The sequence below is a fragment of the Anguilla anguilla genome, chromosome 7, assembly GCF_013347855.1.
Source record: "Anguilla anguilla isolate fAngAng1 chromosome 7, fAngAng1.pri, whole genome shotgun sequence".
NCBI classification, from domain to species: domain Eukaryota; kingdom Metazoa; phylum Chordata; class Actinopteri; order Anguilliformes; family Anguillidae; genus Anguilla; species Anguilla anguilla.
Window position 1 is genome coordinate 26,314,441 of NC_049207.1, and position 13,135 is coordinate 26,327,575.

A 13,135-nucleotide genomic window follows, 5' to 3' on the forward strand; every position below is an offset into this window, starting at 1 on the left:
AAGATACCCAGTGTCTGGTGTTGTCTATGGGTCGCAGACTTCAGGCAGTCATTGAATGCAAAAGGATTTGCAACCAAGTAATAAAAATTATGAATTAATGCCATACTATGCAATATTTTTACTGAAATATTATAAAATAACCATGCTAAAGCATATATATGATGCACTGGCAATCTTTGTCTTAATGCATTTTGTAACTTATGTACTTATGCATGTCATAGAATATGTGAACCTTTACCTGTATTTGTTATTATTATATGTGTTTGGGACGTTTCTGGGTGTGGTGCTATTTTCTGTGTGGGAAGGGGTGTGTGTGGCTACAGGGAACCTGTGGTTTGGGATGAGATCTCAGTGGAGTGATTGTTGCTGGCTAGCTAGCTGCTAGAATGGCCCAGATACAGCAAAGCAAAAGGACAAGCCAAGAGGGCTAATTCAAAAAACCTTGGAGAACTGCTTTTCCTCCTGGCGTCAGCTGAAGTTCACCAAGGGGATTAAAAAAGGGACACGGAATTGACTTGTTTTCTGTTGGACCTGTTTTATCTTTAGTTATCCAGCCAGGGTTGCCAGACGTCCGGTTTTGGTTTTCAAATTACTTGTGATCCCAAGTAATTAATGGAAGAAATTTACCGATAGTTTTAAGGAATTTGCACCTCAATGACTAGATAGGATAGCCTTCTTGGGGTGAGTAGGCAGGGTTGAAGATGGAGGAGAAGACTTCTATGGTTGCAAACAGAGGACCACAGCAAGGCTAAAAATCCTGTATAGCATGCCTTTAAGGGTGATGTAAATGCCCTCAAATGAAAGCTGCCAGTTCACACTTAATCTCGTATTCTTTGTTTTATTTCAAATCCAATGTGCTCGAGTAGACAAAGCACAAATTATGTCACTGTCCCAACTATTTTGAATTTAACTGTGCATATGAATAATAAGTACATGATTTAATGCACACAACATTACAAATATTGACATTTAACATCACATGCACGAACCTATGTTAATGAGTTCCGAGTGCCGACATTTGGGTATTCTAAGCCCCTAAATATATTTGTAAGCAAATTCTTCTCCTGGTTTGCAGATTTGAAAAAACGGTACTGTGATTATTTGCACAAAGATCACATGATTCAATGGCTCAGTAGCTGTAAATGCAGGAGTGTCAGTGTAGGTTGTGAATCACGGTTGGTGCGACTCCCTGTCTATCAAAAGCTTTACCCTCTGATTGGTTTAGCTAACATTTCCGCTTAAATCTCAGGGATTTTATCCCCGCTCTCCGTCCTCTGTGTAATCTACGTTTTGCCTACCAGTGCTATTGGATCTACAAAGGTCGCCTTTAGACTTATTTCACCCTTTCGGCATCTGCTTTTTCCTGTTTGGTAGACATGGACGATTTCAGTGCGATGAACGCGTCTGAACCAGCTTCCGCGAATGGAGTTGGGACGGAGGAAGACCCTGCTGCCGCTTTCTTGGCCCAACAAGAGAGCGAGATTGCAGGGATAGAGAATGATGAAGGTTTCAGCATCCTGGACAGCGGCGAGGTCCAGTCTGCGCTCGGCAACAACATAACAGGTGAATATGACGTGACGTTATACCGTTTGCGTTCGGTGGTGCAGTTTTTGCCTGATTAGTTTGTGAGTTAAAATTAAAGCAAAATGACTAAGGTTACCAGATCGACTGCACAACAGAGTCACCGCTACCAAATTTGCTGAAAATAAATGGTAGCTTCTAGCTACGGTGAGTAATATGAGTGTCATGGTGGACTAGCCAGCGTTGGCTAAGCTATCAGCGACTGTGATGTGCTTAGCATTGGTAAATGATGTTTAGGTGCATTTTTGAGCATAAGGAGAGCAGACTAGCCAGTCAGCATCATTTTAAATGGTGAAGTAGTTCGCTGCGAGCTAGCGTTAAATGAATAAAAGGTGGTCTGCAGCGGACAGTAAACAAAGGGTAACTGCGGAAGGCTTTGTCCTGCGTTGTGAACGGACCCAGAAAACAGCCAGACATCGGAAAGATTTTGCTCAACCGTATGAAACTGTGTATTTTAAAGTGAGCGCATAGGCTACTGCACGCACAATCTCTTTACACTTGTCAAACAAAGTAGACAGCTAAGAATCGATACAATAATGCGTTGTATCAATTACAGCTCCACTGCTTTGAAATTTATTCCCACGCGTATCCCACCGAGCGAGAAAGCCAGTAGGCTACCCGACAGCTCGCAGAATTGCCCCTGATGAGATTTAATTCCATCTGTTAAAAATATGTAACATTGGCTGCAATAGTCTCATATGATAATTAGTTAATATGAAAGGTGGCTGGGCTACTCTGTAAGGGTACACTGGAAAGGCAGATTTTAATTTAAGCTGACACGCGTGCCCACTGTAGCTTGAAATGTTTCATGGCTGTGAATCACCGCCGTAGCTGCTGCGGGCCGAATTTATTGCTGGCCTACATGACATGCTCTTAAACATTTATTCTTATTTTAGTAGATGCAGTTCATAAATGAAACGGACTTTATTTCTTTGGCGATAACGGTTACGATTTCCCAAGATAAAGTTATGATTTCAAATTGTGCGTTAGATGCCATTTCTGGCAGGAAAACAGTAGGCTAATATTTAAAGGAATTCCTTTCCCCCGCGCGTTCTGCTCACAGTGGGCAGTGCGTGGCTTGAAGAGCAGGATTGTAAATCAGGACACGGTCTTCACGCCGTGGGCACAATGTGGCCTTAGACTGAGTGAGAGAGAAAGACAGGACTCCTCAGTGATCCATGTGTCCACAATGCGCTGTACAAACGTTCAGAACCACAGCCCATTTAATAAGTCAATATTTTGTTTTATTTGACCAATTAAAAACACACATGCAGGGTAACTGGTACAGCACATTCGCCTGTTACATTCAGATGTGGATTGAACACAACATAAACCTGGCTGAAACCTGCTAGAGCAATTCAGATTGGTGGATGTTTTAGGGAAAACCTAGCTTGTAATCTTTAATTTTCAGTTTGTTCTACAGCTTCTGGGGTCGCGATTGCCACTTTGTTATAGGAGCCCAGTGAAGGAATACATCAGGAAAATGATTTGCTATCTGGCTCTTGCCTTTGAAGTTGAATGCAAGTGTTGGTTCGCGCAGATGGCAGGGATTGTGATCAGAGCAGACTGCTGGCATAAACACTGCGCAGTCGTTTAACCCTTTAAGGTGTAAGGTCACAAATATGTGATTAGAATATTCTGAACTGAACATTCTAATGCTTATGGAGTTGTAGAACCCTGCCTTAGAATGTTGAAACATTAAAAAAAAATTAAGGCTGCAACCATCCCTGGGCCACACAACAAATAATAAAATGTTTCCCCTGTGTTGGAGCTCCTTGGGGCCACAACATTCTTGTTTAGGGCCACCAAACCCTTGGACCGTCTCTGGCTGTCATGTGTGTGCTGCAATCAAAATATGCCAGTCTTAACCTTTAGCATTTTTTTAATGCTCTGTGCTATAGCTGAATTATGTACATTTCTTTTTAGATGCAGTTGATGGAGCAGTGAATGGGGAACTTCAAGAGGTAGGCTGTTGCAGTAAATCAGTTCATAGGCAGGTTGCACAATCGTAAGCCTATGAATTGCATAATGCATGTGCAAGTCTTGTAGTAATCTGGCTGTGCATTGCATGGTACATGTTGTATAGTAGTAATCTGGTTTTGCACTGCATGCATGTAGTGTAGTAGTCATCTGGCTGTGCATTGCATGGTGCATGTTGCATAGTAGTAACTGGCTTTGCACTGCATGCATATAGTGTAGTAGTAATCTGGCTGTGTATTGCATGGTGCATGTTGCATAGTAGTAACTGGCTTTGCACTGCATGCATATAGTGTAGTAGTAATCTGGCTGTGTATTGCATGGTGCATGTTCTATAGTAGTACTCTGGCTATGCAATGCATGCATGTAGTGTAGTAGTAATCTGGCTGTGCATTGCAGAATGTATGTGGATGCTGCATAGTAATAACCTGGCTGTACACTGCAGAATGTATGTGCACTAATCCAGCTATGCAATGCAAAATGCATGTTCATGTTGTGTAGCATTAATCCAGCTATGTATTGCATAATGCTTGTGAATGTTATGCAGTCCTAATCTGGCTGTGCAATACATGCTGTATTTGCATGGTGCGTAGTACTAACTCAGTAGTGCATTCCTAAAAGCACAAAGCTTGCCACAGATGAGTGCCACTAACACCCTATAATTTTGCAAGCAGTTCATTTTGGGTAAATACCATGCTGTACAGTCTGGTAACTGCTACATGATCAGCTTGGACTACTACTTGTCTAGTGGGCAGCTTTACGAGCTGCAGACAACTCTAATTTACACAGACACATGGGATGCCAACATCAATGTCAGTGTCACAGTCTTGCATTCATTTTTCAGGTTGGTTAGCACATTTAATTAATCTGTTCTGACAGCACATGCTGTTATTTTCAGAAGCACTCATTAATTGTCCCTTTAAGCCATGTTTTTACATTGAGTTTGCCTTTCTACTGTTATTTAATTGCGTTTTATCTTAACCCTTGCCCACTCCCGTTTCTGTGTGCGCACCACATTGCTTCTTTGGTTTTGGACCACGGTTGAGCAGTGCATCATGGGTGTGCTGTGGGACAGATGTTTTGGAGTACAATTTATTCACAGCTGAAACCCAGTGAAGAGCTTAACACATAAATCAAGCTTAGCGAAACATAACACATTAAGAAGGGGTTTCCCATGAGCTGGGAACTTTGCATCAGGCCCTTGTCTGATGACAGTTTGATTTTATGCAGTGTAAGAAACAATTTATGCATTAAAATCTGGCCCATGGATTGACCAATTGATTTATTGACTGATTGTTCAGTCAGCCAGCTGATTGTGCTTGCTTGATTGGTTGATCGGTTGATTGATGGACTGATAGATGTCTGCTGTAGTGCATTGCTGGAGGTGTTCACAGTGTCTCCGCGCTACAGGAAAGTAATGGGCCCTCTGACGCGTACGCGGCCATCTCTCACGCCGACCGCCTGCAGGCGGAGCCTGAGAGCCTGCGCAAGTGGAGGGAGGAGCAGCAGGAGCGCCTGGAGGTCCTGGGTGAGTCAGCACTGCAGTGTTAGCATTAGTTACTATTACAGTTCTAGCACTAGAGTACTACACGTTAGCATCACAGTCCTAGCACCAGAGTAAGTACTACAATGTTAGCATCACAGTGTTAGCACTGGAGTAAGTACTAAAACCTGGTACCACTATGGCATAGGTTCCCATACGACCGATACCTTTTGGATCGAATCGCAATGCTAATTTTGTTGCCACTTTAAAGTACGATGCCTGCGCTGCCGATTGAAATATCCAGTTTTACTCTGCCCTCTAGGGCTAGGGAATTACAGGCAAACTCACCAGTACCATTTTACAAAAAAGTATTGTTTTAGCAACAGTATTGGCGAAATCTAAACGGTACGGATCCCTAGTTAGCACTGGAGAAACTGGAGTAATTACTACACTGTTAGCATTGCAGTATTGGTACTACAATGTTAGCAGCATAGTGTTAGCACTGTAGTGTTGGTTCTGCAATGCCAGCACTGAAGTGTTGGTATTACGGTGTTAAACTGCACAAGCAAGTATCGCAGTGCGTTAGTACCATGACAATGGGACTGCAGTGTACGTGTGTGTGTTTGTGTTGGGTGTTTACATGTGCTGGGTGTGTACATGTGTTGGTGTTTGTGTTGGGTGCGCATGTATGTGTGTGTGTTGGCTGTGAAGGAGGCTCATAGTGGAATGAGTAGCAGCAGTACATTTTGTATCAGTAAGGATCCCTGCAGCCCAGAGCATACTGAATCACCTCTGTGCTCCACCCCCACCCCACCCCCCCCCCCCCCCCCCAGATGCCAGCTCACTCACTCAGGAGGAGCAGTGGAAGGAAAAGGCAAAGGAGGAGCTGCAGGAGTGGTACACCAGACAGGAAGAGCAGCTGGAAAAGACCAAAGTCAACAACAGGTGACCCACCCCCCCCCCCCCCCCCCATCAGCCCTGCCCACAAAGGCCACGCCCCTTTCAGCTGCACTGCGTAGGTGTGGACAAGCTGAGCTTCTACTGTCCAATTAAAAAGCTGAACTGAGGAGCGCAAAGACTCCTGCTGTGTCCATGGAGTCCCCTGCTGCCAGTGCAAGCTGCAGCAGGCTTTTATCAGAATGTTTACTATACTTTATATACAGTATACTATACTTTGCTATATATGCTTTATACACAGTGTACCATACCAATTTGAGTACCTGAATTCATAAGGACTCCATTTCTTATAGGGCAATTGCCACACGTGTACAGTTTGTTCTGAGCGATGAAGAGGTGGACGCTGGAACATTCACCTGTTTGCACATTTTAAACACTGCATTAACAGGAAAAATTACAGTTGTAATAATCATATTATTGCAATTTTTTGCATTTTTCCGATTTCATGTTTCCAGGTCAAATCTGACACCACTCCAGAATTAGTAATTGAGCAAATGTCATACAGGGCATTTACTGATTTAAAACAGAGGAGGTTCCCTGTATGACAGTTTGCTCAACATTACTTTGGGAATGACTCCCATCCAGAGAGGGCAGGGGGCTCTGGCTGGTGGCTAAACTCAACACAAAGCTCCTGTGATGTACTTTGGACTGAAAATGTCTCCCTAACAACAAATGACTTAATGAACATAAAACCAACTGCTATTTCACTGTTTTGCCTCTCATGATCACCAGTCCATACAGGCTAATGAGACACTTGCACAATACCATATTAATAGTCCATCCAACTCCACATCAGCATAACAACTTTAAGCGTCCTCACACATCTATAATCACATGATCAGGCTGCCTGTTGTCTACTACAGTTCAACTATCTACCTCTAGTGGTGGTAAACAGTAATTGTTGCTTTTGTTTTGGGGATTTTTTTTTCTCTCTCTTCCTCCAAACTGTGCTGCCGTGTCATTGGACGTTGCCTCTGTTTCTCTCCTCCTTTTTACCGCTCTCTCTCTTCTCTCCTGCCTCTCTGCCGCTCGCCTCTGGGCTTGCCCGTCTCTGTCCAGGGTGCTGGATGAAGACTTCTACAAACAGCCCTTCTCTGAGCTGATTGGTTATGTGTATGTCACTCAACACTAACACGCCTCCCCCCCCCCTCTTTGCACGCTGCTCGTCTCATGCCCCCCATTAACACCCAGCATCTTTACACTCGAGGCTCATCTCCACTGTATTATCATCACCGTTATTTGTTATTCATTTTGGGTTCCTTCATTTCGTAGAGACAAGGAGGGTATTCGGCAATATATACACACCTGTGGTGCCTGTAACAGGCGAATATGTCCAGTCAGTCAGTAGATGACTGATTTTAGTGGCCCATTTGTTGGTCTAACATCACACAGTGTGAATATGTAGAATATGTAGATTGCATTCTGAAATACTTTTTTTAAGGCCATTTTAATGAGCTGTTGCCCTAATGCTTATGATATATAATTCTAAAATAAGCTGAATCTGTATTCCACAGCCAATGTTATATAAGTTTTCATTTTTATAGTTGTTTTTTTTAATTTTTCATCCCCTGTATACTTTTCCACTCACAGCTCGCTGATAACATTATGAAATCCATATACTGTATGTTCAGATCTTTACATATGAAGTATTAGGCCTAGTTTTACTGGTTTACTAGTGCCTGGAAACACAGTTGCATGTGAGTAAAAATGTATGGTACAGTAAGAGACTCAATTTCGATCTGAGGAAAGCACTGGAACCAAGTGCGAAAAATAACAGCAGATGTACTTCATCCCAGGTCATGAATGAGGTCTAAATGGGTGCTTCAGTTTAAGGTACATACATAAGGATCCTTGCCTGGATTCATTCATTGGGACTAACCCAAAATAAGGAGAGCCTGAACACTTGGTTCTGGAACACAAGCCGTTCACTGCCTATATTGCTGTTTCGGCACTAGACGGTGCAACCACATAAGCTCATAAACTGCACAATTTCCTTCATTTAACAGCATGAATGAACTATAGGAAACAAGAATGTTTAAACTTGAGGCAGAGACATTCGGGGTGTTCAAATGCAGGTTTGGTAGGGTGCTGGATACACTAGTTTGTAGGTAAATTGCCTGTTGTCATAATTTTGTATTCTTGTCTGTTTGTGTAGCAAAACTTTGCCAGATTTGAATAAAACATTTGCAAAATTGTGTAATGTGGAATGGCCCAATGACAAATACAATAGTAATATTATTTAGGGCATTTCCATTATAAAATGCTTGCAGTTATCTGAACATATAGTATATAATACGTGTCCATTTGTTCCTTAGTGTATTCCTGTAGTGTGTCCAATGGTAACTGCATAGTGGTTGTGTTGTGATGTTAATGTAATGTAAAAGACCATGCATTAGATGCCATTTGCCTAGGGAGTAGTTTTGTTTGAAGCAGCTGCGTTTACATTTATTTCAAACACAGTATGCGATTTAGACTTGACAGTCTGTATTGTAATTTAATAATGATGGCTTACAACTGTAAGAGGCATGTAACACGCCTTTCAGCTTTGCTGGAGGTGGGTCCTTTGGGACCTCATAATGTGAATAAAATAGCAGAAAATGCTGAAAACATATGATCCGCCAGTACCTACAGAAGCCATTTAACTGCCAGCCATGGGAACTTTTCCAGAATGTTCCAGATGGGAGTTTTTCCCAGAACACAATGCTTCTCCCTTCTGAAATTAAAAGCATTTAGACACTATGTACTTGTGCAGAAGATTGAAAAGCCAGGTTATAATCTCAATTAGATAAAATTGCTCAGAGGGTGAGAAGCTTTATTGGAAAGAGAGATTTCAAACTTGGTTATGGATGCAGTTGCTTCAAACACATAATGGTGTAGGAAGTGTGCAGTGTTCACCCGTCTGCTGTAGATGCATAACTTAAGTGTTTGGGTATTGTATTGTAGGTGGCTGTAGGCATTGAAATGTTATATTTTTTCCTTTTATTTCTTTTTTTGCCTTAAAAATCGGCCTCCCACCCCAAGCTCAGTTTCTCAGCCCTCATAACTGTCACTATTCAAACTGGTATAGCAAAAGCAAGTGAAAGGCTAAATAGCACTTTTGTTACCATGCAAAACATAAAAAAATAAAATAAAATGGAAGCACGGTAGTCAAACACCACTAATGACAGTTAGTGACGGCTGAGAGCTGAAAACGCTAGAAACAAGCGAAAGGCATGCTTGGCTCGTCATTTGCATAAATCTCATTTGCTTTTCATTTCTCTGTCTGACTTATGATCTGTTTCTCCTTTCTTTTTTCCTACGCACCTTAAAGCACACACATTAACCATCCTTGCTACCGCCTAGACCAGTTAAGTAAACAAAAAATAATAATAAAAGAGTTTATTTATTATTTTTGAAAAATGAAACTGCTTGTATGATGACCATACAGTTTGAGCTGCTATTTTCTGTTTTGCTCTCTGGATTTGAGGATTGGTTGTTCCCCTTGTGGTGATGTGATGGTACTGCTACTTGTCTTGCGTATGCATCTGTATATGTCATCAGCTGCCCATCTGCATTTGCCGTTTGTGTTCTGCTCTGGTGTTTATTGGCCCGGTTGGGCCACTGTAGAACCAAGGCTGTGGTCCATGAGTCTGGTCCCTTCTGGTTTGGCGGGGTTAGGAAACGCCAGGGCTGTCAGTTGGGGGCAGTGTAGTGTGCCAACTTGGGAACTGGGTTTGTAAGGGAGGTTGCAGGTTCAGTGCCCAGGTGGGGCACTGCATCACTGAATTACTTCAGTAGTAAACCCATCTGAATTATAATTTCCAAATTTGTAATAAAGAATCTCTGAAGCAAGGTGCTTCAGGCTTTGAACTGCTTCAGTGACAGTTGTATACATGGACTTTGTATAAAGCTGTACAAGTTGGTTTTGATAATTGGCTCTGATTAATGCAACATAAATGCCGTGTGGAAACAGTTGTACAAAGAGGCATAAGGCTCTGTTCTCTACGACTGCTTGCTGTTTTAAGCTAACCAGCTACTGGGGAGTCACAGGTGCTGGTAATGTGTGTTGTAGGCTCTTCTATTAGTGGCCATTATGACAATTTTAAAGATTGATGGAGACGATTCTTTACGTTTTTCAAAAAGCTTTAAAAGGTAAACTTGGCGTACATTCATTTATTTATTTTTATTTTGTAATTGTTGGATGGGGGAAGCAAATTTGGCGAGCGGTTTCTTTTAAAAACAAAAGTTTGAAGCTCAGAGCACTGCATAGTCAATTTGGACTGTTCTCAGTCTGGACAGTGCTACAATATTAAGAGAAAAGGCACGTGACATTTTAGTCTTTAAAAGAAAGTATGGTGGCTCTTTTAACCAACCAGAATGGAGTCTCCTGAAAAGACCAATATTACATCTTCACCCTTTCCCATGAGCGTAAACTAACAGACTAAGCTACTAAACCCTGGGCGGGGTATGACTCCAGGTGTTGGATCCGGAGAGAGCAGGCAGTGGGCATGCTGTGTTAAATATTTCAGGATAATCTTCTTTTTTTTTAGATGTTTTCTATTGTTGTGCAGTGACCTGAATGTTGTGTGTATGTATGTTTGTGTGTGATGGGCTGGAACATACTAACTGCTTCTCCAGGCTGTGCTCCAGCCTGAATCCCCCCCCCCCCCCCTCAAGAAAGTGAGACAGATCAATCCCACCTGCTGGGCATACACTAGTATATGGCTGTGTTCTCATGCAGATTACTAGAATCTGTGCTTCAGAGAAACTCAATTACCAAGGAAATAGCCAGCTTAGAATGGGTCACTGAAATTGGTCTTTAAAAATCCAAAAGAAACTAGCACTTGGTAGCAGACTCTTTAGCCAAATTTGAACCCCACCCCCCTCTCTGTAATTGGTGTGGGTGACTCAAAAGTGCAATTAGGTGAGCTATTGTAGCTATTATTTATTTGTTTTATGTAACTTTATGTTTGGGTAAAAAAATAAAACTTTGGACATCTAAGACTGAAATTCATGAGTTTCCATTTAAATCTGATCAGCAGCAAACCGTATGGATCCAAGATGGAGTTCGCATTTAAGTTTGACTGCTAGCCCAAGTATAAATGAGCGTGGGTGACTGGGGGCATACTTCAGGTTAGGTCACTGAAATTCCGCTTTAAGAATTAACTGGAAACTGGAACAGTTTTTCTGGATATAGGGGTGCGAGGGGTGTTACTTAGGTGGGATAGGGAGGGGATGGGGTGGGGGGTGGGGGGGGGGGGTGTGGTCCGGGAGGCGTGGTTGACAGCTACCCCCCTCCTCCGGACCACCGCTGAGCGTGTTCCCGTTCGTGCAGGGCGGCGGAGGAGGCCATGGTGTCCGAGATGGACGAGGGAAACCCGGGGACGGAGTGGGAGCGCGTGGCGCACCTCTGCGACTTCAACCCCAAAACCGGCAAGCAGGCCAAGGACGTGTCCCGCATGCGGTCCGTCCTCATCTCCCTCAAACAGTCGCCCCTCGTGCACTGATCCCGCCCCCCAGCACCGAGAGGAGCCAATCGCGGCGCAGCTGCCCACAGGCCGCCGCCTCCCCTGCCCACGTGTGGCTGCGCTCCTCACCCATCGATTTCACTCTCCATCAGAACAAAAGCAAACAAAAAAAATACACAAAAAATTTAATAAAACTGATTTATTTTCTTATTCTTTTGAAGGACCAAACTCCAAATGTCCTGTTCCAGCATTAGGTAGTGTGTGGTGTTGTGACATTTTTAAAAACTATGCATTTCCCATCCATGCCCCCCCCCTCCAGGAATGAAGTAGTCAGTGTGTAGTACTTGTACGTGCATGTACATATATGGCGTGTATGTCAATGTATATAGGCTTTATATACAAAAGCAGTGAAGATCAGAGATAGAAATATAATGGTTTGATTCAAGATCAGGGGTAGATAAACTAATGGTCCGTGTACATTTCCCAGAATCCTGTCGTCAGTGTCATTAAAAGTGTGTGAATCCTTTACGTCTTGAGTAGTTTTGTTTGTATAATTCTTGTACGTTCTGATTAATTTTTGTAAAATCAGCCTAATGGGGCATTAAATTGGCACTTCCATCAGTTTAAATTGCAGACAAAGCTGTAAAGGTGTCTGGTGCCATCTAGTGGGGGAATTAGTTAATGTTTTATGTTGGCACTTGGTGACATTAGGTGGAGTAGTAGTAAACCCAGAAGTATAAACAGCAAAATTGCCTTGACTTCTTATGTACAGGTGCATGTGCTGGAATTTGGAATCATGAAATGTGTCCTAACTGAAACCAGATTGAGCCAACCCAAGCCTCATCAGTGGTGTAGTGCACCCAAAATTTTTGAGGGGGGACAATCTCAAGCAAAATGTGGACAGTTTATTGGGGGGGTGCGTGCATTGGACAAGAGAAAGGAATACGTCCTGGACAGGTCACGAGTCCATCACCAATCCATCACAGGGCACACAAACCATTCACTCACACACTTTTACCTAGGGACAATTTAGGCTCTCCAATATATCCAACCAACATTTCATTGGACTGTGGGAGGAAACCGGCGTCAGTTTATGTCCACAATACAATTTTCTTCACTAATTTGTTTCCCCTACTTTATTGCCTCTAGAGTGCTACAGTATTACACTTCAAACAGTAACAGCACAAGCTAAAACACACAATATGTTTAAACAAGATAATTGTACTAAATTGTGATGCTGCAAATCTATCAGGACAGTAATGATAATATTTAGTTCATATTTAATTAGCAAAGCCTAGAAGAATAAGTGGATCTGTTCTGTTGTGTACTCTCATTTCAATTCCGTACTTTCTTTCAAGGAGATAAGGAGCTAAATGGAACTACATGCAAGTATTATGCGTCTTATGTTTATAAGAGAAAGAGAGCGACCAAAAGTGGCTTCATGGTCTTAGGTGCCGAGCTTGTCTGCATTCCTCGAAAAGTAGCTCATTCTTCTCTACGTCGCATTTATAATGACGATAAGATAAAGAAAAAATGGACAAACAAGCCTAAGCCACGCGCAGCATCAGCACCCCGGTCTCTCTAACAACCCGTATTGTCACATTAGCTAGCTACCCACCCAAACTACATAACATTGTTTGACTAGCAATGGTGCAGAGTTGCTAAAACTACAGTAGTAACTGAATAAAAC

The 13,135-nt window shown here is 42.6% G+C and overlaps 1 protein-coding gene across 3 annotated transcripts; it reads left to right on the top strand.

Moving 5' to 3' along the window:
• Window positions 1-1,222: 1,222 nt before the first annotated feature.
• LOC118230990 (clathrin light chain A-like) lies at window positions 1,223-11,973 on the top strand. Of its 3 annotated transcripts, XM_035424352.1 has the most exons (7): window positions 1,224-1,563; window positions 3,508-3,545; window positions 4,969-5,086; window positions 5,875-5,986; window positions 7,058-7,111; window positions 9,309-9,344; window positions 11,313-11,973. In XM_035424352.1, the coding sequence occupies exons 1-7, from the start codon at window positions 1,377-1,379 to the stop codon at window positions 11,482-11,484; spliced, it is 717 nt and encodes a 238-aa protein (XP_035280243.1). In that variant the 5' UTR covers window positions 1,224-1,376; the 3' UTR covers window positions 11,485-11,973. The 3 variants fall into 3 exon arrangements, with proteins under 3 accessions (XP_035280244.1, XP_035280245.1, XP_035280243.1); XM_035424353.1 differs by lacking the exon at window positions 9,309-9,344 and having other exon boundaries at window positions 1,223-1,563; XM_035424354.1 differs by lacking the exons at window positions 7,058-7,111; window positions 9,309-9,344 and having other exon boundaries at window positions 1,223-1,563.
• Window positions 11,974-13,135: the final 1,162 nt, after the last annotated feature.

Coding starts and splice junctions, on each gene's coding strand:
- LOC118230990 (XM_035424352.1), top strand. CDS start 1,377: ATGGACGATTTCAGTGCGATGAACGCGTCTGAACCAGCTTCCGCGAAT. Junction 1,564..3,507: donor GCTCGGCAACAACATAACAG/GTGAATATGACG, acceptor ATTTCTTTTTAG/ATGCAGTTGATGGAGCAGTG. Junction 7,112..9,308: donor TCTGAGCTGATTGGTTATGT/GTATGTCACTCA, acceptor CGCACCTTAAAG/CACACACATTAACCATCCTT.